Raw genomic sequence first — 26,334 nt, forward strand, 5'->3', positions numbered from 1 at the left:
GCTCTAGACTCAAATGGTCTATCGGTTTAGTATTCCATACATTGGGGTCGCTCTTATGTAATCTAATCAGTAGGTGCATAGATCAAAGCAAGCTGAAAGTAGAGCTTTGGTGTCATTATGTCCATCTTCGTGAAGCCCACAGCATATACTGTGTGCTCCACTTTCCCCCTGACCACGGGGCCGGTGGCGAGCAGCAATCTGCAGCCTGGTATTGTACTATAGATGTCCCGCTGTGATCCCACCCCCCCGGAATATACTCATTTCAGACCGACGCTCCTGACAGGTCTTCCTGCCACCGCTCTGTGCGCTGAAAGGAGCTGCCGAGAGACACCAGGCTCACAGGAGGAAATGTTAGAAGTGGAGGTCCGAGGCGAGTTACATGCAAGGGGAGCGGTGATCACAGCCTGCCATCTGTAGTACAATACCAGGCTCATGTTACAGATCGCCGCTGGCCACCGCCAGTACTCACTCTGCTCCTGCAGTTCCTCATCACAGCGCTCTGTGTTCAGCATCTGGGGGATGCTAGAGGGGCACACAGAGCCCTGGGGGATGCTAGAGGGGCACACAGAGCCCTAGGGGATGCTAGAAGCGCACACAGAGCCCTGGGGGATGCTAGAAGCGCACACAGAGCCCTGGGGGATGCTAGAGGGGCACATAGAGCGGTATGCTAGAGGGGCACAGAGCACTGAGGGATGCTAGAGGGGCACACAGAGCCCTGGAGGATGCTAGAGGGGCACACAGAGCCCTGGGGGATGCTAGAGGGGCACACAGAGCCCTGGGGGATGCTAGAGGGGCACACAGAGCCCTGGGGGATGCTAGAGGGGCACACAGAGCCCTGGGGGATGCTAGAGGGGCACACAGAGCCCTGGGGGATGCTAGAGGGGCACACAGGGACCTGGGGGATTCTAGAGGGGCACACAGAGCACTGGGGGATGCTAGAGGTGCACACAGGGCCCTGGGGGATGCTAGAGGGGCACACAGGGCCCTGGGGGATGCTAGAGGGGCACACAGGGCCCTGGGGGATGCTAGAGGGGCACACAGAGCCCTGGGGGATGCTAGAGGGGCACACAGAGCCCTGGGGGATGCTAGAGGGGCACACAGAGCCCTGGGAGATGCTAGAGGGGCACACAGAGCACTGGGGGATGCTAGAGGGGCACACAGAGCCCTGGGGGATGCTAGAGGGGCACACAGAGCACTGGGGGATGCTAGAGGGGCACACAGAGCCCTGGGGGATGCTAGAGGGGCACACAGGGCCCTGGGGGATGCTAGAGGGGCACACAGAGCCCTGGGGGATGCTAGAGGGGCACACAGAGCCCTGGGGGATGCTAGAGGGGCACACAGCACTGGGGGATGCTAGAGGGGCACACAGCACTGGGGGATGCTAGAGGGGCACACAGAGCACTGGGGGATGCTAGAGGGGCACACAGAGCACTGGGGGATGCTAGAGGGGCACACAGAGCACTGGGGGATGCTAGAGGGGCACACAGAGCACTGGGGGATGCTAGAGGGGCACACAGCACTGGGGGATGCTAGAGGGGCACACAGCACTGGGGGATGCTAGAGGGGCACACAGCACTGGGGGATGCTAGAGGGGCACACAGCACTGGGGGATGCTAGAGGGGCACACAGAGCAATGGGGGATGCTAGAGGGCCACAGAGCACTGGGGGATGCTAGAGGGGCACACAGAGCACTGGGGGATGCAGGGGGGCACAAAGCACTGGGGGATGCAAGGAGGCACAGAGAAATTGGGGATGCAGGGGGGCACAGAGCACTGGGGGATACTAGAGGGGCACAGAGCACTGGGGGATGCAGGGGGGCACATAGAGCACAGAGGGACACAGAGCACTGGGGGATGCTGGGCGCATAGCCAGATGTGAAGGACACTGGGGGCACAAAGAGCACTGGGTGACACAGTTATATGGGCACACAGTAATATGGGGGCAGAATATATTGGGCACAGTATACAGTGGGGCACATTATACAATGGAGCACTATGCCAGCCGTCCTCGGTGAGACTTTACACAGTTCAGGATCACTTTGTAGTCACCAACAAAATGGCTCTGCACTGTGATCCTAAACTTCATCCTCACTTATGATTTTGCAAATGATTCTGCCAACTTTTACTGTAGTTATGTGAGCTATTTACAATTGGTTTTCAGCAGCTGCTCCTCCTAGTGTTGAAAAGTGGAACATATAAAACTTTTTACATTATTTTTTCATATTTTGCTCCATTAAAAACAAATTATAATATTTCAACAAGACATTAATACATGAATACTTTCCATTCTTTCAGATATTGAAAAACCATTTTTTGATGGACCCTTCCAGTGCACTCCGCTCTGCTAACGACTTAAGACTGACATCCTCAACAATTCGAACCTCACACTCCTGTCTTCAAGATTTCTCACGAGCTGCGCCTATGCTCTGGAACACACTACCAAGAGCATGCGATTAATTCCCAACAGCCACACCTTTAAGCGGGCCCTAAAAATGCATTTCTTTAGACTAGCCTATCACCTCACTGCTCTGATCTAATCTAGTCCCTTTCTGCCCTTCACAAAATTTACTTCCAATTCTTGTCCCCTGTATCTTCTGGTTCCTTCATCTTCATGTACTTTTTACACTCTGTACCTGTAAAAATTCTGGCTGGCGATCGGTCCACGCAGCTGGTTTTGAATCCCCTATTAAATCGATGGCTGGACCATATATGACAAGCTTTTTTACCCCATTCACCTTTTGTGCCTCCCCTATTTCCTCATAGACTTTAAGCTTACGAGCAGGGCCCTCACTCCTCCTGGTATCTTAATTTTGTTATTTGTATTGTCTCATATTGTCTGTATATGTCCCCCATGAATTGTAAAGTGCTGCGGAATATATTGGCGCTATAGAAATAAAACTTATTATAAAGGGTTTTTCCACTTTCAGGGAAGTGGACCCCAAATGCTCTAAGGCTATGTGCGCACGTTGCGTAAATACATGCAGTTACGCTGCGCTTTGTAGCGCAGCGTAACTGCATGCGTCCTGCGTCCCCTGCACAGTCTATGGAGATTGTGCAGGGGCCGTGCGCACGTGGCGTTTAAGAGCGCAGCGCTTCGGCTACTGCCGAAGCGCTGCGTAAAAAGAAGTGACATGTCACTTCTTTCCTGCGCTTTGCCGGCAGCTCCTGCTCTGTCTATGGCAGGAGCTGCAGGCAGAGCGCATGGAATCGGCGCTCACTACGGACATTTCTGCAGCGATCTAAAGCGCACATGTGCTCTTCAGATCGCTGCAGAAATTTCTGCAGGGCTAGTACGCAACGTGCGCACATAGCCTAAAATATCTAGTTTTTTACAGGTATCTTGCCACTTTTTGGGTTTCTGTGTTTTGGCTGCACCACTGACGCCACATTGACATTGTGCATCGCTGCTGTATCCAATGACTGAGCTCAGGGGCTCGTGCCATCTCAAATAACATATTACTAAAGGGGGATTTACACGCTGCGACATCGCTAGTGATAGCTAGCGATGTCGTGCGCGATAGCACCCTCCCATGTCACAGTTTTGTCATGGGGGTGATCGCTGACGTAGCGAACAATATCGCTACGGCAGCGTCACACACACATACCTGCTTAGCGACGTCGCTGGAGACACCGAACAATCTCTCCTTTAAGGTGGAGGTGCGTTCGGTATCACAGTGGCGTCACTACGTGGCCGCCCAATAGCAGAGGAGGGGCGGAGATGAGCGGCCGGGACATGCCACCCACCTCCTTCCTTCCTCATTTCCGGTGGACGCAGGTAAGGAGATGTTCGTCGTTCCTGCGGTGTCACACATAGCGATGTGTGATGCCGCAGGAACGACGAACAACCAGCGAGCGGCATGCACCACCAACGATATTATGAAAAGGAGCGACGTGTCAACAATCAACGATTTTTGACGTTTTTGCGATCGTTGATCGTCGCTCCTTTTAGTCACACACAACAATATCGCTAACGGCGCCGGATGTGCGTCACGAACACAGTGACCCTGACGACATATCGTTAGTGATATCGTTGTGTGTAAAGTACCCTTAAGTCTTAGACCACCATTATATAGCTGTCCAAACCAGACAAGCCCTCTAACAAAACATTAGTATCCAAACAAAAGGTATTTTTTCACAACATAATAAAAAATATAATAAAATGTGTAAAAGATATTAAAAAAAAAAAAATAAAATGTGTAAAAAATATTTGATAATTTAGAAGTTTCTATTGTACCTTTTGTGTCTTGACAGCTGTATGACTGCCTGCTATCTTGAGGCTTCTGGAGACCACTTGATGTCCCCACTGTTTTTCTTTTTCCTCTTAAATGCGCAACAATTCTGTTCAATTAAAGCATGAAACAAATGTTTTACATTAAACCTATAATCTATACATACTAAGCAATTGCAAGAATTCAACGCCATTTTTTCTATAATGCAAATTAAAAAAGGGGAAAAAATTGTAACAAATCAATTATAAAATGATACTTAAAACAGGCTCCGATGCTCTGTGCACTTAACAAATCTATACAGACTCTGAAGCCGGTGCCCACAGCTACAGACCCAGGTTCTACTGTTTATTTAACCTGTCTAGGAAAAATGAGAGCCAGAATGAGGCCACTATAGACAACTTTTCTATCCTTCCATTTCCATTAGATTTATCCTAATGTATTACTATACCTTAAGGAAAAAAATCTAAAAAAAAGTTTGTTGACTGGAGGGGGCTGAACAATAAATTACCAAGTTTGACACCTGGGACCCTCCATTCACTTGACTACTGAAAGCTGTGTGAGATTTCTCCAGGATTGTTCTCACACAAACACGCACCTGCAGGCATGGATATTAGTTTAGGGTCATGAAGGGTTCGGAGACAGGTTATATATCCTGGGAAGAGTCTGAATAGCTCCACACCTGTAAGCTATGACGCCACCTTATATCCTGCCCCATCTGATGGAGAGGCACTGATTTATTCTATTACACGTCTTGCCTGAAGATCTTAATTAGTAAAGAATGTACACATGTCAAACACATTGGCAGATCCGCACCTGAAACCATGTATACACTTTCTCCAACTAAGCACCGGATATTTAACAACGTATTGTCCAAACATGGCCAAGTATCCACACGCAAAACTGATTGCCATAAGAATTTCTACAGCAGTTTTTTATTCTTTATAAACTTGAAACTTTATATCCAGAAAGAAAAAGAAAGTAATATTATCCAAAAATATATGTAAAGATCTTTTTTAAATGTAAACAAAACGGTATACCTGTGATTGTAAACCTATGGTTAAAGTCATATAAATCTTTGGTTAGACAATACTGTGGAGACACAATGATCAATGGGGCTTTCGTCCGCTGGCCTGGCTGTCTACAGAACGACCGCACAGACCAGGGCTCACTTAACTGAATGTCCGAACTCCTTCCCCGTGAAGGAGAAAACACCGGGTGAGGGAACTACAAATTGTTAAGACTTTATTGGTTCATCAACAGGCAAAAGCATATTGTACATTCCCAGCAAGAACACAAAATTGTACAAGCGACGGAGTCTAATCCTTCCGCTGGCCCGCCTGGAATTTTAATCTTTGTGACTTAGGAACTTCCAGCTGCTTTTGGCAGGTACCCACTGAAAGGAGATAGCGGTAAGCTTAGGAAGCTGACTGAGCACAGCAAGGTATGTACCCAGGTGACCCAACAGTTTCAACCTGGGTTCTCTAAGCAAATTTGTGGGCTCAATGTTGAGCAGTGAAGCATTTCTGTGATCCTCCAGCTGGAACCGTAGCTCCTACGCTGAAATCTTGAAGAATATCCCAAATGAAGCAGTTCTATGATCCTCCAGCTGGAACCATAGTTCCTAGGCTGAGGTCATGTGGGATATTCGAAGTAAATCAGTTCTGTGATCCTCCAGCGAGAACCGTAGCTCCTAGGCTGCAGTCATGTAGAATTATCCACCTGGTGATAGAAGCATGGCCCTTTTATTACCCTCAGCTTTAGTGGCAAATGGCTGTTCTCTCATTGGTCGTTAATTCAATCCAACTACAAAACTTTCACTTAATTATGTAGTCAGAAAGAGTGAGGCAATCCACATTTACAGACAATAGGGCTTTGATCAGTCTGACATGAGACAATTGCTAACTTTTCTTGATTTAGCTAACAAAGGAACCATATGTCTGACCTAATTAATAACAGTTCACCCCCCCACACAAGTAGCCAGACTCTAAGTTGTCACATTCCTCTTCCTGCTGGATGCTGACATAGGTCGATGTTGATGGGGCGGCCAGACGTGATAGCCCTCTGATCATAACTGTCCTCTCCTCTGGACGATCAAAAAAGGCAGATCCCCAGCACAAAGAACGTCCATAGAAACTTGAAATAAAGTTAAAATTTTATTTTATTCCAATAATGGTTAAAATGGGGGCAGAAGGAATAAAACATAACTCCTCCGATCTACGCGTTTCAGACGCGATTGTCCTTAGTCATGCTCATCTACTCTGGACGGTCTGTTGGCATTTCCATCTTTGACCTTCTGAGGAGAGGTCAGCAACAGAGACTCTAGTCTATACACCTTTCCTGATTTCCTCACCCAGGTCGGGCAGCCACACTGCAGACAAGCACGAAGATGGGGTCTGTGAGTTGGGCTTCCCCAAACTCCTTACGATCTATCTCCCCATAGTCAATGGCCACAGTCTGGTTAGGTGTACTTATTATCTTTGGCTCAGAGTAGTGTAATGGAGGCTGTCCTCAGAAGAGGTGGAAAAAGGATCCTCATCACGGTGCTGCTTGGCTTGGTTGCAGGTGATGGCTGTTACAAACTGGCTGGATAATTCTTATTCTAGATCGTTACCCAAAACACAGGTGTGGAGAGGTAGTCCATGAGCCCCACTGCAACTTCTCCCTGGTCAGTCTCCTAGTCCAACTGCACACGTGCCCAAGGGATGTCCGAGCGCTGGTTGCCAGCAAGGGAGTTGGTCACTTGGCGCCTGGTAAAGGGTGTTCTGGAGAAACAATATCTGGGCTGACCAGGGTGATGGAAGTCCCAGTGTTTGGAAGTCCCTGGGCCTGTATGTCCCTGACATTGATGGACTGGATGGGGCGATGGAGGTTGGCTGGGCTAGGGTATCCGACCGGATATATCACTTCCTCCACTGCTGGTGCATCCCAGGGGTAGCATCCTTCAGACCCTGATTGCTCGTGTCGACAGATGTTGACCAGCTGGGCCAGGAGCCTGGCCTCGGCTTTGGAGACAATCTTTGTCCTTATGTCCAAGGCACCCACACGTATAACAGCGCCGTAGATTGTCGGTTTGTAATCCTTTGTCATTGTGGGGCATTTACTGGGTAGGGGGACAATCCTGCTCAAGTAACTGGTGGTACTGGAACTTCCAAAACTGATTCCAGAACACAAGCTCTCTCTCCTCGCTTGAGGTTTTGGGCTCCAATGCAGCCAACAACTCCTGGATACAGGTTGTTTGGGACTGGGTTGTTTATTTTATATTGCCATGGGATCCTTGATCTGGCACACAGTTAAATTCCTCTGTGTCTCCCTCATCAGGGTCTTTTTCATCCTCCTCTACATTCTGGGAATCCCAACAGACCAATTCCTGGATCAAATCTGACCAGATGTCAGTGGTCCTGTATTCAAATCTGTTGAATCTGGCACCTGTAGTAGACATTTACTGCTTAAGCTGTATGTTCACTTTGGTCCTTTTCCAAGGTCAAGCTGGTGGGGTTGGACATTATGGCGTCCGAAACCTGTATGCCTTACCTATGGCCTGCTGTGTATGCCTATATTCCTCCCTATATGTGTAGCCCTTGGACGGTGCCTATGAACACCAGTCACTTGCAAATGCCTCGAATCAACAGGGAGGGCTGAGTACAGTCCCTCCGCTGCCACCAGTTGTGGGGGCCTAAGGGGCAGTGGGTGCTCTCATCTGCTAGCCTGGCTGTCTTCAGAAAGACTGCACGGACCAGGGCTAATCCTACTGAATGCCCGCATTCCTTCCCCGTGGACAGAACACTGCTTAAGGCCACGTCACACTAAGCAACATCGCTAGCGACATCGCTGCTAAGGAACAACTTTTGTGACGTAGCAGCGATGTTGCTAGCGATGTTGCTGTGTGTGACATCCAGCAACAACCTGGCCCCTGCTGTGAGGTCGTTGGTTGTTGCTGAAAGTCCTGTGCCATTTTTTAGTTGTTGCTCTCCCGCTGTGAAGCACACATCGCTGTGTCTGACAGTGACAGAGCAACAACTAAATGTGCAGGCAGCAGGAGCCGGCTTCTGTGGACGCTGGTAACCACGGTAAAAATCGGATAACCAAGAAGCCCTTACCTTGGTTACCCGTTGTTTACCTTCGTTACCAGCGCCCGCCGCTCTCAGCTGTCAGTGCCGGCTCCCTGCTCTCTGCAGACGTAGCTGGAGTACACATCGGGTAATTAACCCGATGTGTACTGTGGCTAGGAGTGCAGAGAACTGGAGCCGGCACTGACAGCTGAGAGCGGCGGTGTACTGTGGCTAGGTGTGCAGGGAGCCAGCGCTAAGCGGTGTGCGCTGGTAACCAAGGTAAATATCGGGTTGGTTACCCGATATTTACCTTAGTTACCAAGCGCAGCATCGCTTCCACACGGCGCTGGGGGCTGGTCACTGGTGAGATCTGCCTGTGTGACAAACTCACCAGCAACCCGTGTAGCGCTCCAGCGAGTCAGGTTGCTGGTGGGATCGCTGGAGCGTCGCTTAGTGTGACATCTCACCAGCGACCTCCTAGCAACTTACCAGCGATCCCTATCAGTTTGTATCGTTGTTGGGATCGCTGGTAAGTTGTTTAGTGTGACTGAGCCTTTAGACAACACAGAGTGAAGGAACCACACATTGGTAAGACTTTATTGATTCACCATCAGACAAAAACATATTGTACATTCCCAACAAGAACACAAGATGGTACAAGCGACAGTCTAACCCTTGCGCTGGCCTGCCAAGGATTACAATCTTTATGATTTTGGGGTTTCAAGGGCCAATTATCCCAGCCAGCAGCCCACTTTCGGCAGGTATCCGCTGAGAGGAGGTAGAGGAAAGCTAAGGAAGCTGACCGAGCACAGCAAGGTACAGTCATATGAAAAAGTTTGGGCACCCCTATTAACGTTAACCTTTTTTCTTTATAACAATTTGGGTTTTTGCAACAGCTATTTCAGTTTCCTATATCTAATAACTGATGGACTGAGTAATATTTCTGGATTGAAATGAGGTTTATTGTACTAACACAAAATGTGCAATCCGCATTTAAACAAAATTTGACTGGTGCAAAAGTATGGGCACCTCAACATAAAAGTGACATTAATATTTTGTAGATCCTCCTTTTGCAAAAATAACAGCCTCTAGTCGCTTCCTGTAGCTTTTAATGAGTTCCTGGATCCTGGATGAAGGTATATTTGACCATTCCTGTTTACAAAACAATTCCAGTTCAGTTAAGTTTGATGGTCGCCGAGCATGGACAGCACGCTTCAAATCATCCCACAGATGTTCAATGATATTCAGGTCTGGGACTGGGATGGCCATTCCAGAACACTGTAATTGTTCCTCTGCATGAATGCCTGAGTAGATTTGGAGCGGTGTTTTGGATCATTGTCTTGCTGAAATATCCATCCCCTGCGTAACTTCAACTTCGTCACTGATTCTTGCACATTATTGTCAAGAATCTGCTGATACCGAGTTGAATCCATGCGACCCTCAACTTTAACAAGATTCCCGGTGCCGGCATTGGCTACACAGCCTCAAAGCATGATGGAACCTCCACCAAATTTTACTGTGTGCAGCAAGTGCTTTTCTTGGAATGCCATGTTTTTTTGCCTCCATGCAGAACGCCTTTTTGCATGACCAAACAACTCAATCTTTGTTTGATCAGTCCACAGGACCTTCTTCCAAAATGTAACTGGCTTGTCCAAATGTGCTTTTGCATACCTCAGGCGACTCTGTTTGTGGCGTGCTTGCAGAAACGGCTTCTTTAGCATCACTCTCTCATACAGCTTATCCTTGTGCAACGTGCGCTGTATTGTTGACCAATGCACATTGACACCATCTGCAGCAAGATGATGCTGCAGGTCTTTGGAGGTGGTCTGTGGATTGTCCTTGACTGTTCTCACCATTCTTCTTCTCTGCTTTTCAGATATTTTTCTAGGCCTGCCGCTTCTGGGCTTAACAAGAACTGTACCTGTGTTCTTCCATTTCCTTACTATGTTCCTCACAGTGGAAACTGATAGTTTAAATCTCTGAGACAACTTTTTGTATCCTTCCCCTGAACAACTATGTTGAATAATCTTTATTTTCAGATCATTTGAGAGTTGTTTTGAGGAGCCCATGATGCCACTCTTCATAGGAGACTCAAATAGGAAAACAACTTGCAAGTGGCCACCTTAAATACCTTTTCTCATGATTGGATACACCTGCCTATGAAGTTCAAAGCTCAATGAGGTTACAAAATCAGTTTAGTAAGTCAGTAAAAAGTAGTTAGGAGTGTTCAAATCAAGAAATTGATAAGGGTGCCCATATTTTTGCACCGGTGACATTTTGTTTAAATGCGGATTGCACATTTTCTGTTAGTACAATAAACCTCATTTCAATCCAGAAATATTACTCAATCCATCAGTTATTAGATATATAAAAACTGAAATAGCTGTTGCAAAAACCCAAATTGTTATAAAGAAAAAAGGTTAACATTAATAGGGGTGCCCAAACTTTTTCATATGACTGTATGTAGCCAAGCGACTGAATTTTCCCAAACAGGGTTCTCCGAGCGAATTTGTGGACTCTGCATTGAGCCGTGAAGAAGTTATGTGATGCTCCAACTGGAACCATAGATCCTAGGCTGAAATCCTTTAGAACTAATCTTGAAGCAATTCTGTGATCTTTCAGCTGGAACCGTGGATCCTAAACTGAAGTCTTGTAGAATATCCCAAGTGAAGCAGTTCTGTGAAAATCCCAAGTGAAGTAGTGGCCATAAGTAGAATCATCACAAATGCAATAAACTTTATTTTTAGTGCCAGATGTAAGTTGATAAAGGGGATAAAACGGCTCAATACCTGCCGCTGATATCTACAGATGTGACATCACCAGCCCTGCTCCTCTCCTGATGTGGAAGTGAACAGAGCTGGATTACCTCTTTAAAGTTGAGTTCACGCATTCAGAATTTTCATTTATTTTACAAAGCAGTCCCAGCAGAAAACAATGACACTGATTTCTGCCAAGAATGTGTCAACATTGCGCAGCTCATTCAGTATGGCTAAATTGCAGCTTTTCTGTGCAGAACAGACAAAGTTTCACACTATTACTTTGCTCTGGATGCAAGCTGTTATCAGATTTAAGGGTATATTAACACACTGCATATTACGATGATTTAAGGGTATATTCACACACTGTGTGTAAAGCTGTGCATTTTCTTTGCAGACATGTGCGTGAAGAATCTGCAGCACAATACAGGACAATTAAAATGGATGAGAATTCAGCAAATCTGTGTGGAATATTTCAATAATGTCATCTTTTATTTTTTGGGGGAAATATAGTTTCTCCTTACAGTGAACATGTCAGGGGCAATATGCACTGAGCACCACGAGCAGTTCTGGGTGCATATTGCTAATCCCTGCCTAACTGTCCCTGTATACACTAGCTTAGATAAAGAGAGCTATAGAAAAAGCATACACCCGGCTTCATACCGCGCAGGACCGGAAGGGCTGGGCATACAGCTCTGCGGTGACAGCGGACACAGGGACATGCATTTTTTATTCACTCTTAATTTTGGCTTATAAATACTGACGTAAAACTCACCAAATACTCAATGTGTGCACAAGGCTTTAAGAACTAGCACTTCCCCCTCATTTTCTCCTTTGTATCACATACAGCCAACCTGCTCTCCACTAATGAGGTGTAAAGTCCCTTAAACAGCCCGTCTGTAAAGGAGGTCCCAGCTTGGCAGTCATCCCTGGTCATGTTGCAAGGTTAGTTGAGGGGTTGGACACGGTGTTATAGGATGGCTACTACTTCTGATAGGTGGTACTTTGCAAAATGGGTCTCATGCAGAACAAAAGAAACAAATTTCCACCAATCAGCATGAAAGAGATATTGCACATTCCCATGTCAGTGTACCATGGACCACAGGAGAACCGAAAATTGACTGGCAGTACATTTTCTAATCCAAAATCAACAGCTTCATATATGCCTATGAGACTGTTAAGTTTGGGTCAGAAAACTCACGAACATCTGAAAAAATGAGGAGAAATCTGCAACAATTATTTTGTGTGTGAACATACAGCTTACCTTACAATACAAGGTTATCTTAAAGGGAATCTGTCACCGAGTGTTTACCACCTAATCTGTGAGCAGCATAATGTAGGGACAGAGATTCAGATTCCAGCGATGTGTCCCTTACTGGAATGCTCAGTGTAGTTTTGATAAAATCTCAGTTTAATCATTAGAGGACTACTTGGCGTGCTGCAGGTAGTCCAGCATATTCATGTGCTCTGTATAACTGCTAGATCTGCAGCAGAGAAAACATTGATTTTATCACAATGACAGCAAACAGCCCAGTAAGTGACGCATCACTGGAATCAGGGTCTCTGTCTCTACATTATCCTGCTCTCAGATGAGGTAGCAAAAACCTGGTGACAGATTCCCTTTAACAAAGCAGTAAGATGTCGTTACGTAATTTAACATCGACACATGGCTTGTGCTATATATTAAATTATCTTAACCCCTTTAAGTGAGATGCTAGACTCTTCTGTGGCAAGAAAACAAGAGGTTGTATTATTTGTCAAGATAGGGTATATGCACACATTTGTTTTTTTGCAGGAGAAAAATGTGCTGCAAATACTAGAGTTTTGCCTTCAAAAACATAAAACACTTGCATTTTTTTTTCTATTCACTTGAATGGGTGAAAAATGCTGCAATAGCTGAAACAATTGCCATGTGAAGAGGTAAAAGAATGCTCGAAAAGTTCAAATCTTCAAGGATAAAATGAGCAGCGCGTGGACGAGATTTCACAAATGTCATTCACTTTGCTGGTGGTGTAAAATGCTGGGTTTTTTCTATAGCAAAAACACGATGAGAAAACGCAACGTGTGAACAAGCCCTTACACTTGGCTACATCTGTAGCTGAAGATTATAAAAGCTGAATCTGTAACATAACCCTTATCAAATGAATGAACTCAACCCAATAAAATGGACGTGTTTGGTAAGATTGAAATTGCTCCAGATAGTCAGCAATCAAACATGTATAATAATATGTAGAATTGATAAATGTAAAACAAATTGTGTTAGGGGCAGAAACAAATTTAAGATACTTAAAATCTATTAGGCTGCATTAAAGCCCATTCCAGCGGGGTTTTTCCGTTATCGCTGCAATGGCGTTTCTAATCTAAGTACCCTGCACATCTTATGCTTACCAGCCGCCATCTTCACCCTCTATCGGGGCCGCTCCTATCTGTCTCCCAGTTTGTGATCTGCCGACTGCTGCAGTGTTTCATGGACGCGCCAGAAGTCACTGTTCAATACAAAGCTATGAGAGCCTCGTTCTGGCTCTCATAGACTTCCAATGAGTTTATGATTGTTACCTCTGACTTCCAGCTAGTCAGAAGTTGCAGGCAGAAGATTGCACTGAAAGACCAGAGTGACGCCGATAAAAGGTGAAGACGCCAGCAGGTGAGTTTAACCCCTTCACCCCCGGCCACTAAAACACCCTAATGACCGGGCCATTTTTTGCAATTCTGACCAGTGTCACTTTGACAGGTTATAACTCTGGAACGCTTCAACGGATCCCGGCGATTCTGAGAAAAAATAATTTTTTTTAGGGACCACATCACATTTGAAGTGACTTTGAGAGGCCGAGGTGACAGAAAATACCCAAAAGTGACCCCATTCTAAAAACTGCACCCCTCACTCTGCTCAAAACCACATCCAAAAAGTTTATTAACCCTTTAGGTGCTTCACAGGAACCAAAGCAATGTGGAAGGAAAAAATGAAAATTTTACTTTTTAACACAAAAATGTTACTTTAGCCATAAAATTTTCATTTTCACAAGGGAGAAAAGAGAAAGTACACCATACAATTTATTGTGCATTTTCTCCTGAGTACGCTGATACCCCATATGTGGTAAAAATCAATTGTTTGGGCGCACAGCGGAGCTCGGAAGGGAAGGAGCGCCATTTGAATTTTTGAACGCAAAATTAGCTGCACTCATTAGCGGACGCCATGTCGGGTTTGAAGACCCCCTGAGGTGCCTATACAATGGAGCTCCCCCACAAGTGACCCCATTTTGGAAACTAGAGCCCTCAAATAATTTTTCTAGATGTTTGGTGAGCACTTTAAACCCCTGGGGGCTTCACAGAAGTTTATAACGTTGAGCTGTGAAAAGAAATTTTTTTTTTTTTTACCACAAAACGGTTGCTTCAACTAAGTAGCTTTTTTTTCCCACAAGGGTATCAGGAAAAAATGCACCATAAAATGTTTTGTGCATTTGCTCCTGAGTACGCAGATACCTCATATGTGGTGGAAATCAAATGTTTGGACACACGGCAAGGCTCGGAAGGTAAGGAGCGCAATTTGAATTTTTGAGTGCAAAATTAGCTGCACTCATTAGCGGACGCCATGTCGGGTTTGAAGACCCCCTGAGGTGCCTAAACAATGGAGCTCCCCCACAAGTGACCCCATTTTGGAAACTAGAGCCCTCAAATATTTTTTCTAGATGTTTGGTGAGCACTTTGAACACCTGGGGGCTTCACAAAAGTTTAGAACGTTTAGCTGTGAAAAGAAAAAAATTTTTTTTTTACCACAAAACTGTTGCTTCAACTAGGTAGCTTTTTTTTTCACAAGGGTATCAGCAAAAAATTCACCATAAAATCTATAGTGCATTTTTTCCTGAGTACACAGATACCTCATATGTGGTGGAAAGTAATTGTTTGGGCGCATGGCGGGGCTCAGAAGAGAAGGAGCGCCATTTCACAGCAAAATTGGTTGGAATCATTAGCGGACGCCATGTCACGTTTTGGAGACCCCCTATGGTGCCTAAACAGTGGAGCTCCCCCACAAATTACCCCATTTCGGAAGTAGACCCGTCAATGAATTTATCTAGATGTTTGGTGAGCCCCTTGTACCCTCAGGGGCTCCACAGAAGTTGATAACGTTGAACCGTGAAAATAATTTTTTTTTTTTAACCACAAAATTTTTGTATCAACCAGGTAGCTTTTTTTTTTTACAACGGTACCAGGAAAAAATGTACCATAAAACATATTGTGCAATTTTTCCTGAGTACGCAGATACCTCATATGTGGTGGAAAGTAATTGCTTGGGCGCACGGCGGGGCTCAGAAGAGAAGGAACGCCATTTAACTTTTCAAACGCACAAACGCGGTGCACTGATCGGCCGTTGCAGGACGCACGGTCGGATGAGATACAAAAAGCGTTGGGGATACGGAAAAAAAAAAAAAAAAAGGTCACGCCAAAAATTGAGCAGGGATGCAGATCCGTTATGTGCATCCCTGATCAGCGCTTGGCGGGAGGCACGGACGGATGCGATACAAAAAGCGTCAGGGATACGGAAAAAAAGTCACGCCAAAAATTGAGCAGGGATGCAGATCCGTTATGTGCATCCCCGATCAGCGCTCGGCGGGACGCACAGACGGATGCCATACAAAAAGCGTCGCGAATACGGAAAAAAGTCACGCCAAAAACTGACCACGGATGCAGATCCGTTATCTGCATCCCTGATCAGCGCTCGGCTGGACGCACGGACGGACGCGATACAAAAAGCGTCGCAAATACGGAAAAAAGTCACGCCAAAAATTGAGCAGGGATGCCGATCCGTTATGTGCATCCCTGATCAGCGCTTGGCGGGACGCACGGACGGATGCGATACAAAAAGTGTCGCAAATACGGAAAAAAGTCACGCCAAAAACTGACCACGGATGCAGATCCGTTATCTGCATCCCTGATCAGCGCTTGGCGGGACGCACGGACGGATGAGGTGTAAAAATGGACAGGATACAAGAAAAAAAAAAAAAAAGTTATACTCACAGTACCAAGAGGATCACTGACCAGAAGAGCTGCAGAGGAACAAGAAGGCAGTGAGATAGACAGCAGCAGGCAGGACGTTGGACAGATCAGCAGAAGGACCCAGCGATGGAGGCAGATGTGATCGGGCCAGTGAAGACCTCGGACGACCCGTGAAGGCAGGTAAGAGGACGTCGGGGGGGGGGGCAGAGGGGGATGGGAGGGGGGGATGGGGAGAGGATGGGGAAAGGGGGGAGAGATGGGGGGGCAGAGGGAGAGCAGAGGGGGCGGAGAAGCAAAGGCGGAAGGAAGGATCCTTGGAAGCAGAATAGAGATGACAGAGGAGGCAGGCAGATCGCGTGGGGAGCAGATCGGGATGCCGGGGGACAGACCGGGGCGTAGGGGGGCAGATCGGGGGGGGGCACGGGCAGGGGCCTTCACGGGAGCGCGCAGGGGCCTTCACGGGAGCGCGCAGGGGCCATCGCCGGAGCGCAATACTTACCATTGGAGCAGGCGCGGTGACAGCAGAGGCGGCGTCTGCGGCGGCAGCAGCGGTGGCGTGGTACCAAAAGTACCAGCCACTCCACACTGCAGACATGTTGGGGGAGGGTCCCCAGACCAGGACAGGCCTGGGGAGGGCGGCCACCCGCAGATCAGACCGCCCCTCTGCACACTGATTGGAGCGATTGCGCGTCATAGCACGATCGCTCCAATCAGTGCTGCAGGGGCTGGGGGCGACATGTTTGAGATTCACCTATGATCTGCTGTAGCTGCTACGGCATCTCATAGCTGAATCTCACAGTCTCGCACTAATTCGGGCATTATTTTTGCCGAAATTAGTGCGAACGATGTGGTTGGCGGTTCAGATTTGAACAGCCAATCACATCGATCGCCTATGGGGGGTGGTGATGCCACACCCCCCTGGGGTCAAGCAAAGGTCACCTGCTGTAAGAAACAGCAGGGGACATCATTTGAAAGCCATTGCTATGGCCACGGCAATCAAATGAAGTTTAGGCCGTAAAATTACGTCCCTGGTCGTTAAGTCACGTTAAAATAGGACGTAATTTTACTGCCCGCGGTCGTGAAGGGGTTAATAGTAGGGTCAGGGACCTTAGAATACAAGCACCATTCTAGCACTGAAAAAACAAAACAAAACACACACTTGAGTGGTGCTTTCAAAATTTGTGGTTTTCTTTTTTGCCATGACCAAGGTAGAAATGTGATATTTTAGCCCCAATACGGCGGCAGCGTGTGAACTAAACCCTAAACGGGGTTTTTCTAAACAGCTGACTATGTTAAGCAAAGAAGAGATTCTGACCTTACCAAATGTGTTGATGCCGATCAGGTCTTCCCGGACTCCAGCAATCTTGTGGCTCATGGACACCACTGAAGTCACCACTGCAGACAGTCACATGTTGTGTCACGATGGCAGGTGACCAGAAATCAATGGAACACCAAAAATGCTTCAACACAGAGGTTTGTAAGGCTGATTGCATATGATCAGGTTTTGCAGCGGTTTGGACGCAGCGCGTTATCATTGTGTCCAAAACGCTGCATTCTACAGTACAAGCACAGTGGATGGGATATATAGAAATCTCATGCCCCCTGTGCTTGTTTTCTCTGCAGCGTAAACTGACCTGCAGCTTTCCGAGCCTCAGCATGTCAATTTATGCCATTGAGACACGTGTTCTCCACTGGGAGAATACAGCTAAGGCCGGGACCACACGGGGACTACTGTGATCCTCGCATGACACTCGGCCCACATTGGCAGCACAGCGGAAGCAGTGTCATGGGAGTGTCATTGCGACTGAGGTCCGATCGTGCAATCAGCTGCGGGGGTTAGGCCGGCACTGCGGAGGGGAGGGCTGGTGCTGAGGTGGGGCGGGCCGTTGCCGGCTATTGCCATTCTTGCTCTGCACTCGCATTACACCGGTGTAATGCGAGTGCAGTGCGATGTTTCTCTCGCCCCATAGACTTGAACGGGTGCGAGAGAAAACAGGATCGCATTGCACCAGCAGCATGCTGTGAATGTTTTCTCGGTCCGATTAGGGCTGAGAAAATAATTGCTCATGGGTGCTGACAGACAGAGTAACATTGGTCCGAGTGGAATACGATGTTTCATCGCATTCCACTTGCTCAGATTTTCATGCCGTGTGGCTTAGGCCTAAAGGCCCGAACCTTGATCATTGGCATTGGCCGCTGCAGTCTCCTGTGGACAGCACTCGCAGCCCCACAGGTGAGGACATGCTGTGTCCTGGACGGTGCGTGTCCTGATTGTGTGCACATATCCTAAAGGGAGTACTGCTTATTTTAAAGTATCAGCATTTCTAAACAAAAAAAAATAAAGATAGAAAACCCCTTTAATTAATAATAGTATACAGTGATGCATATTTATATGCACACATCAGGATCCTATATGTGCTATCAGTCCCCATTCTTAGATATGACCTCCTTTGCAGGGTAGGCAGTGAACGTTGCGTCTTGCCCTCCCTAGGTTTGGATTGCAGGCTCTTCCGGAGAAATTCATCAGAGACGACTGGGACGTGTTGTAGGTTAAACACAAAAAGGCTTTCTGACAGTAAGATTCATTTCCAGACGACAACAAAGGTCAGACAAAGTTCAAGATATGTGTCAGGTCAGAAGCTGTCCCCCAAAGCAGAAAAATGGTGATGTTATAGGTATTACTTACGGCAGATCAAGCAGCACATCGCCTTGGTTTTGATTTTCACCATTTAGCATCAGTAAAGCCCTTTGAGACTCCAGGCAAGGCCGCTGCCCTATTTTCCTTTTTCTTCTGAGTCTCTGGACTTTTTCATCGCCACATGCTACCACCTTCCATAACGCTGGGATGTATGTAGAGATCTGACGGCAGAAATATTATATCAAGACAAATCGACTAGAACAAAAAGCAAAATAGAAGGATCGCACAAAGGATTCAATTAGTGCACAGGGTCTAGGACACATGAAAGGAGGGTTAATGTCCACCGGCCTGTGACCAGGATTAATCATTTATATGGGCACCTACAATTACACAAAACCTCAAACATCACTTTTAGCAGCCATCAGGGAGTTCTGTGAATTTCTCACGGCAGAAAAAAAGGATGTATAATGGTCTCCTGGTAAAAAGGAACACGAGTCCGGACGACCCCGGGGACATTGGAGGAACTAATTCATGTCATATAACAGGGGCCCTAAAGCATTAGCCTGTCACCTTTTATTTTGGGAAAAAGACCAGTGACCCATTTGGAGATGAATGCTTCATTTTTTGATCAGTAGAGCAGCCAGTCCCGGAGAACGTCACTCTCCATATCCATTGTTTCCATTACTTGATTTCTTACAGAGCTCATTAATTCATCAAGTATTCAGGAGGCTACAGCAGATACGGCGAGATGCGGATATTAGGTATTTGACTTGAAAGGTTTGTGACAGGTTTGCAGAATTCCTGAAAACAAAGACATCTTTTTATCGGTGACGATTACAGATCCAAAGGAAAGGGATACAGTGGAACCTCGCTTAACGAGTAACCCACTTAACGAGAATTTTGCTTAACAAGCAAAGCTTTCTGTAAATTTGTAACCCGCTTTAGGAAAAAGCTTTGCTGTACGAGCGAAATCCTCACCGCACATACTTCCGGTTCCGTACATTCACCGTGCTCTAACCCGCACTTGCAGTCCACACACACACATGTACGCACAAACACACACGCATGCACATACAGTATTATGCTCACCTTACCTTCCGTTCCACCACCGCCCTCATGGTTCTTGTAGTTCCCGGGTACATCGCAACGTCCTCGCGACGAACTACAAGACCCAGGAGGCCTGCGATGGAACGGAAGGTAAGGTGAGCACATAATATAATATGTGTACCTTTCGTTTCATCGCCGGTCTTCTGGGTCCTGTAGTTCGCCGCTGCGCTCCAGTCCACGCTGTGTATCGGCATCCATAGCAACGAGGGAGGAACTTCCTGTCGCCGCTACTGAAAGGCAGCGCGCTGGCCAATCAGAGGCAAGCGGCTCTGCCTTTGACGTCAGCGCTCTGGCCGGGAAGTTCCTCCCTCGTCGTTATGGTAACGCCATACACAGTCCGGCCCCACACTAGAGAGCAGCAAGTCCCAGGAGACCGGCGATGGAACGGAAGGTAAGGTGAGCATATAATATGTGCGTGTATGCATGTGTGTTTGTGTGAGTTTGTACATGTTTGTGTGTGTTTGTACATGTTTGTGTGTGTTTGTGTGTGTGTGTTTGTGTGTGTGTGTGAGAGTTTGTGTGTGTGTATTTGTGTGTGTGTGTTTGTGTGTGTGTGTTTGTGTGAGTTTGTGTGAGTTTGTACGTGTGTGGAATGACAAAATAAGGAACCAGGATGGGAAATTTAACACGTTGTGGAACGAATCGTTTGCATTGCAATGACTTCCTGTGGGAAATCTTGCTCTGCTGAACGAGTAACTTGGTTAACAAGCACAGTCCCAGAACGGATTGTTCTCGTTAAGCAAGGTTCCACTGTATATGGACAAGATTCAGCCGGTGTGGCGGCTCCCTGCATCTTCCTGTAAGGGCCTGTTCACACACTGTGTTTTTTGCGCATTTTTACTCGGTGTTTTGGCTACAAAAAAGCACAGCATTATACAGTACTTCTAAAGTGAATGACATCTCATGCTGCTTATTTTTTCCTTGCAGATTTGACTCATACCACTTTTTCCAATCAGAAACAAGGCAATCCTTTCAGCGCTCTTCCGATCTTGTGAGACGGGTAAATGTGCTTGTACAAACAAGCAACTTTGAAATTTATTATAAAAATGTTGCTTTGTTCTCCTCAAAACTTTCCAAGCTCTTCCAGAGTGACCTTGTAAGCGCTGTAGTGAGCGCTATGGTGCGCGCTCAGCTCCTGATTGACGTCAGCTTCAATCTGCCTCTAATGCTTGCCCACGTATCAGCAACGGGAGCGCACGGTTCAGACCAGCAGCGCCATCATGCTTCGGGACTGAATTGTCAATCAATCAGGACTGCCCACACCCCAGCAATCAGGAAGTCACAAGTCTTGGGAGGGGGTCGCTGCTGGAAAAAGAAGATCAAATTCTCCTTTTGAACGCTGTTAAAATAATTATATAATAAATAAAAAACCGCATGCATTAATTGGCCATTTTTAGTTTTTAATTCCTTACACTGAAGATTTCTGATTCCCGTTACTGACCCATCGCTTTTTACATCCAGAAGCTCTCGGTGGCCAGTTTGCCAAAACTGGATTTACATTAGTCGAGGCAATCATCTGTAAGATACTGTACACTCCATTGACTCCAGAATTTAATATCTTCTCTACATGGAGCCGTTCACTTTAATGACGCGATGGAGTCACTTTGGTCTGTTGTGATTTTGTGCATTGCTAAGAAAACCTCCATTGAATTGAATGCTTCCATTGGGGCTCTTTTGGGGTTCCTCTCGGAATCTACTCTTCCTGCGGCTCCAATGGAAACCCTGTCTTTAGTGCTCAGCGTAGAGCACCATGGGTGTGAACCACGCCTAAAATTGGATACTATTGTAGCAAGTTTTTAGTAAGAAGTTGACAGAAGGGAAGAATCTCGAAAATCGTGACATTAGAGAAGTTTCCATTAGGCCTCCTTCACACGTCAGTGATTCTGGTATGTATGTTACTGTTTTTTCACGTACCAGAATCACGGACATACGCAGACCATTAAAATCAATGGGTCTGCGCACACATCAGTGATTTTTCACTCACGTGTTTTCGTGCGGTGTACACGTGTGTCCATGTGCTCCGCACGGAGACAAGACCGTCTTTTTATGGCATCAATGATGTACCACGGACCACACTATGGTGTGATCTGTTAAACACGTACCAGAAAAGTTACGTACATTGAAAATAAAGAAGGGAATTTTGTTTACTTACCGTAAATTCCTTTTCTTCTAGCTCCAATTGGGAGACCCAGACAATTGGGTGTATAGGCTATGCCTCCGGAGGCCGCACAAAGTATTACACTAAAAGTGTAAAGCCCCTCCCCTTCTGCCTATACACCCCCCGTGCTCCCACGGGCTCCTCAGTTTTGGTGCAAAAGCAAGAAGGAGGAAAAAATTATAAACTGGTTTAAAGTAAATTCAATCCGAAGGAATATCGGAGAACTGAAACCATTCAACATGAACAACATGTGTACACAAAAAAACAGGGGCGGGTGCTGGGTCTCCCAATTGGAGCTAGAAGAAAAGGAATTTACGGTAAGTAAACAAAATTCCCTTCTTCTTTGTCGCTCCATTGGGAGACCCAGACAATTGGGACGTCCAAAAGCAGTCCCTGGGTGGGTAAAATAATACCTCGTAATAGAGCCGTAAAACGGCCCTTTCCTACAGGTGGGCAACCGCCGCCTGAAGGACTCGTCTACCTAGGCTGGCATCTGCCGAAGCATAGGTATGCACCTGATAGTGTTTCGTGAAGGTGTGAAGGCTTGACCAGGTAGGCGCCTGACACACCTGCTGAGCCGTAGCCTGGTGCCTCAAGGCCCAGGACGCACCCACGGCTCTGGTAGAATGGGCCTTCAGCCCTGAGGGAACCGGAAGCCCAGCAGAACGGTAAGCTTCGAGAATTGGTTCCTTGATCCACCGAGCCAGGGTTGAGTTGGAAGCCTGTGACCCTTTACGCTGGCCAGCGACAAGGACAAAGAGTGCATCCGAGCGGCGCAGGGGCGCCGTACGAGAAATGTAGAGTCTGAGTGCTCTCACCAGATCTAACAAGTGCAAATCCTTTTCACATTGGTGAACTGGATGAGGACAAAAAGAGGGTAAGGAGATATCCTGATTGAGATGAAAGGGGGATACCACCTTAGGGAGAAATTCCGGAACCGGACGCAGAACCACCTTGTCCTGGTGAAACACCAGGAAAGGGGCTTTGCACGACAACGCTGCTAGCTCAGACACTCTCCGAAGTGAAGTGACTGCTACTAGGAAAACCACTTTCTGCGAAAGGCGTGAGAGAGAAATATCCCTCATTGGCTCGAATGGTGGTTTCTGAAGAACCATCAGCACCCTGTTCAGATCCCAGGGTTCTAACGGCCGTTTGTAAGGAGGAACGATGTGACAAACCCCCTGCAGGAACGTGCGTACCTGTGGAAGTCTGGCTAGGCGCTTCTGGAAAAACACAGAGAGTGCTGAGACTTGTCCCTTAAGGGAGCCGAGCGACAAACCCTTTTCCAGTCCAGATTGAAGGAAGGACAGAAAAGTGGGCAAGGCAAATGGCCAGGGAGAAAAACCCTGCGCAGAGCACCACGACAGGAAAATTTTCCACGTCCTGTGGTAGATCTTGGCGGACGTTGGTTTCCTAGCCTGTCTCATCGTGGCAATGACCTCTTGAGATAATCCTGAAGACGCTAGGATCCAGGACTCAATGGCCACACAGTCAGGTTGAGGGCCGCAGAATTCAGATGGAAAAACGGCCCTTGAGACAGCAAGTCTGGTCGGTCTGGTAGTGCCCACGGTTGGCCGACCGTGAGATGCCACAGATCCGGGTACCACGACCTCCTCGGCCAGTCTGGAGCGACGAGGATGACGCGGCGGCAGTCGGCCCTGATCTTGCGTAACACTCTGGGCAACAGTGCCAGCGGAGGAAACACATAAGGGAGCTGAAACTGCGACCAATCCTGAACTAAGGCGTCTGCCGCTATAGCTCTGGGATCTTGAGACCGTGCCATGAACGTCGGTACCTTGTTGTTGTGCCGGGACGCCATTAGGTCGACGTCCGGCATGCCCCAGCGGCAACATATCTCCTGAAACACGTCCGGGTGAAGGGACCATTCCCCTGCGTCCATGCCCTGGCGACTGAGAAAGTCTGCTTCCCAGTTTTCTACGCCCGGGATGTGAACTGCGGATATGGTGGAGGCTGTGGCTTCCACCCACAGTAGAATCCGCCGGACTTCCTGGAAGGCTTGCCGACTGCGTGTCCCGCCTTGGTGGTTGATGTATGCCACCGCTGTGGAGTTGTCCGACTGAATTCGGATCTGCTTGCCTTCCAGCCACTGCTAGAACGCTTTTAGGGCCAGATACACTGCCCTGATCTCCAGAACATTGATCTGAAGCGAGGACTCTTGCTGAGTCCACGTACCCTGAGCCCTGTGGTGGAGAAAAACTGCTCCCCACCCTGACAGACTCGCGTCCGTCGTGACCACCGCCCAGGATGGGGGTAGGAAGGATTTCCCCTTCGATAATGAAGTGGGAAGAAGCCACCACCGAAGGGAAGCTTTGGTTGCCTGAGAGAGGGAGACGTTCCTGTCGAGGGACGTCGGTTTCCTGTCCCATTTGCGTAGGATGTCCCATTGAAGAGGACGCAGGTGAAACTGCGCGAAAGGGACTGCCTCCATTGCTGCCACCATCTTCCCCAGGAAGTGCATGAGGCGCCTCAAGGGGTGTGACTGACCTTGAAGGAGAGATTGCACCCCCGTCTGTAGTGAACGCTGCTTGTTCAGCGGAAGCTTCACTATCGCTGAGAGGGTATGAAACTCCATGCCAAGATATGTCAGCGATTGGGCCGGTGTCAGATTTGACTTTGGAAAATTGATGATCCACCCGAAACTCTGGAGAGTCTCCAGAGTAGCGTTGAGGCTGTGCTGGCATGCCTCTTGGGAGGGAGCCTTGACCAGCAGATCGTCTAAGTAAGGGATCACCGAGTGATCCTGGCAGTGGAGGACCGCGACTACTGTAGCCATGACCTTGATGAAAACCCGTGGGGCTGTCGCCAGGCCGAACGGCAGTGCCACGAACTGAAGGTGTTCGTCTCCTATGGCGAAGCGCAGGAAGCGCTGATTCTCTGGAGCAATCGGAACGTGAAGATAAGCATCTTTGATATCGATCGATGCAAGGAAATCTCCTTGGGACATTGAGGCGATGACGGAGCGGAGGGATTCCATCCGGAACCGCCTGGTCTTTACGTGTTTGTTGAGCAGTTTTAGGTCCAGGACAGGACGGAAAGACCCGTCCTTCTTTGGAACCACAAACAGGTTGGAGTAAAAACCGTGACCCTGTTGCTGAAGAGGAACAGGGATCACCACTCCTTCTACCTTCAGAGTGTCCAACGCCTGCAGAAGAGCATCGGCTCGCTCGGGAGGCGGAGATGTTCTGAAGAATCGAGTCGGAGGACGAGAGCTGAACTCTATCCTGTAACCGTGAGACAGAATGTCTCTCACCCAACGGTCTTTTACCTGTGGCAGCCAGGTGTCGCAAAAGAGGGAGAGCCTGCCACCGACCGAGGATGCGGTGTGAGGCGGCCGTAAGTCATGAGGAAGCCGCCTTGGTAGCGGCACCTCCGGCGTTCTTTTTAGGGCGTGACTTAGACCGCCATGAATCGGAGTTCCTCTGATCCTGCTGAGGCCTTTTGGACGAGGAGAATTGGGCTCTGCCCGCACCCCGAAAGGACCGAAACCTCGACTGTCCCCTCCTCTGTTGGGGTAATTTTGGTTTGGCCTGGGGTAAGGATGTTTCCTTTCCCTTGGATTGTTTTATGATTTCATCCAATCTCTCACCAAACAACCGGTCGCCAGAAAATGGCAAACCGATTAAGCACTTTTTGGCAATCGAATCTGCCTTCCATTCCCGTAGCCACAAGGCCCTGCGTAATGCCACCGAATTGTCGGCTGCAACCGCCGTACGGCTCGCAGAGTCCAGGATAGCATTAATAGCGTAGGACGCAAATGCCGACGTTTGGGAGGTTATGGAAGCCACTTGCGGCGCAGACGTACGTGTGAGTGCGTCAATTTGGGCTTGACCCGCTGAGATAGCTTGGAGTGCCCATACTGCTGCGAATGCTGGAGCGAAAGACGCGCCGATAGCCTCATAGATGGATTTCAACCAGAGCTCCATCTGTCTGGCAGTGGCATCCTTGAGTGAAGCCCCATCTTCAACTGCAACTATGGATCTAGCCGCCAGTCTGGAGATTGGAGGATCCACCTTGGGACACTGAGTCCAGCCCTTGACCACGTCAGGGGGGAAGGGATAACGTGTATCCTTAAGGCGCTTGGAAAAACGCTTATCTGGACAAACTCGGTGTTTCTGGACTGCGTCTCTGAAGTCGGAGTGATCCAGAAACATACTCGCTGTACGCTTGGGGAACCTGAAACGGAACTTCTCCTGCTGAGAAGCTGACTCCTCTGCTGGAGGAGCTGAGGGAGAAATATCCAACATCTGATTTATGGACGCAATAAGATCATTCACTATGGCCCCATCAGGAGTATCAAGGTTGAGAGCGGCCTCAGGATCAGAATCCTGATCAGCTACCTCCGCTTCATCATACAGAGAGTCATCTCTCTGAGACCCTGAACAATG

General features: G+C 47.8%; 1 protein-coding gene across 1 annotated transcript in view; it reads right to left on the bottom strand.

Annotated features, from left to right (window-relative positions):
- SLF1 (SMC5/6 complex localization factor 1) overlaps positions 1 to 26,334 on the bottom strand; it is a 151,565-nt gene that overhangs the window by 18,343 nt on the left and 106,888 nt on the right. Inside the window, exons 14-15 of the mRNA XM_075325093.1 lie at positions 18,712 to 18,884; positions 4,234 to 4,337 (exon numbers count right to left, since the gene is read on the bottom strand). Of these exons, the coding sequence (XP_075181208.1) occupies positions 4,234 to 4,337; positions 18,712 to 18,884 (277 nt within the window). The remainder of the gene's footprint in view (positions 1 to 4,233; positions 4,338 to 18,711; positions 18,885 to 26,334) is intronic.

This window comes from Anomaloglossus baeobatrachus, chromosome 1 (genome assembly GCF_048569485.1).
Source record: "Anomaloglossus baeobatrachus isolate aAnoBae1 chromosome 1, aAnoBae1.hap1, whole genome shotgun sequence".
NCBI lineage: Eukaryota > Metazoa > Chordata > Amphibia > Anura > Aromobatidae > Anomaloglossus > Anomaloglossus baeobatrachus.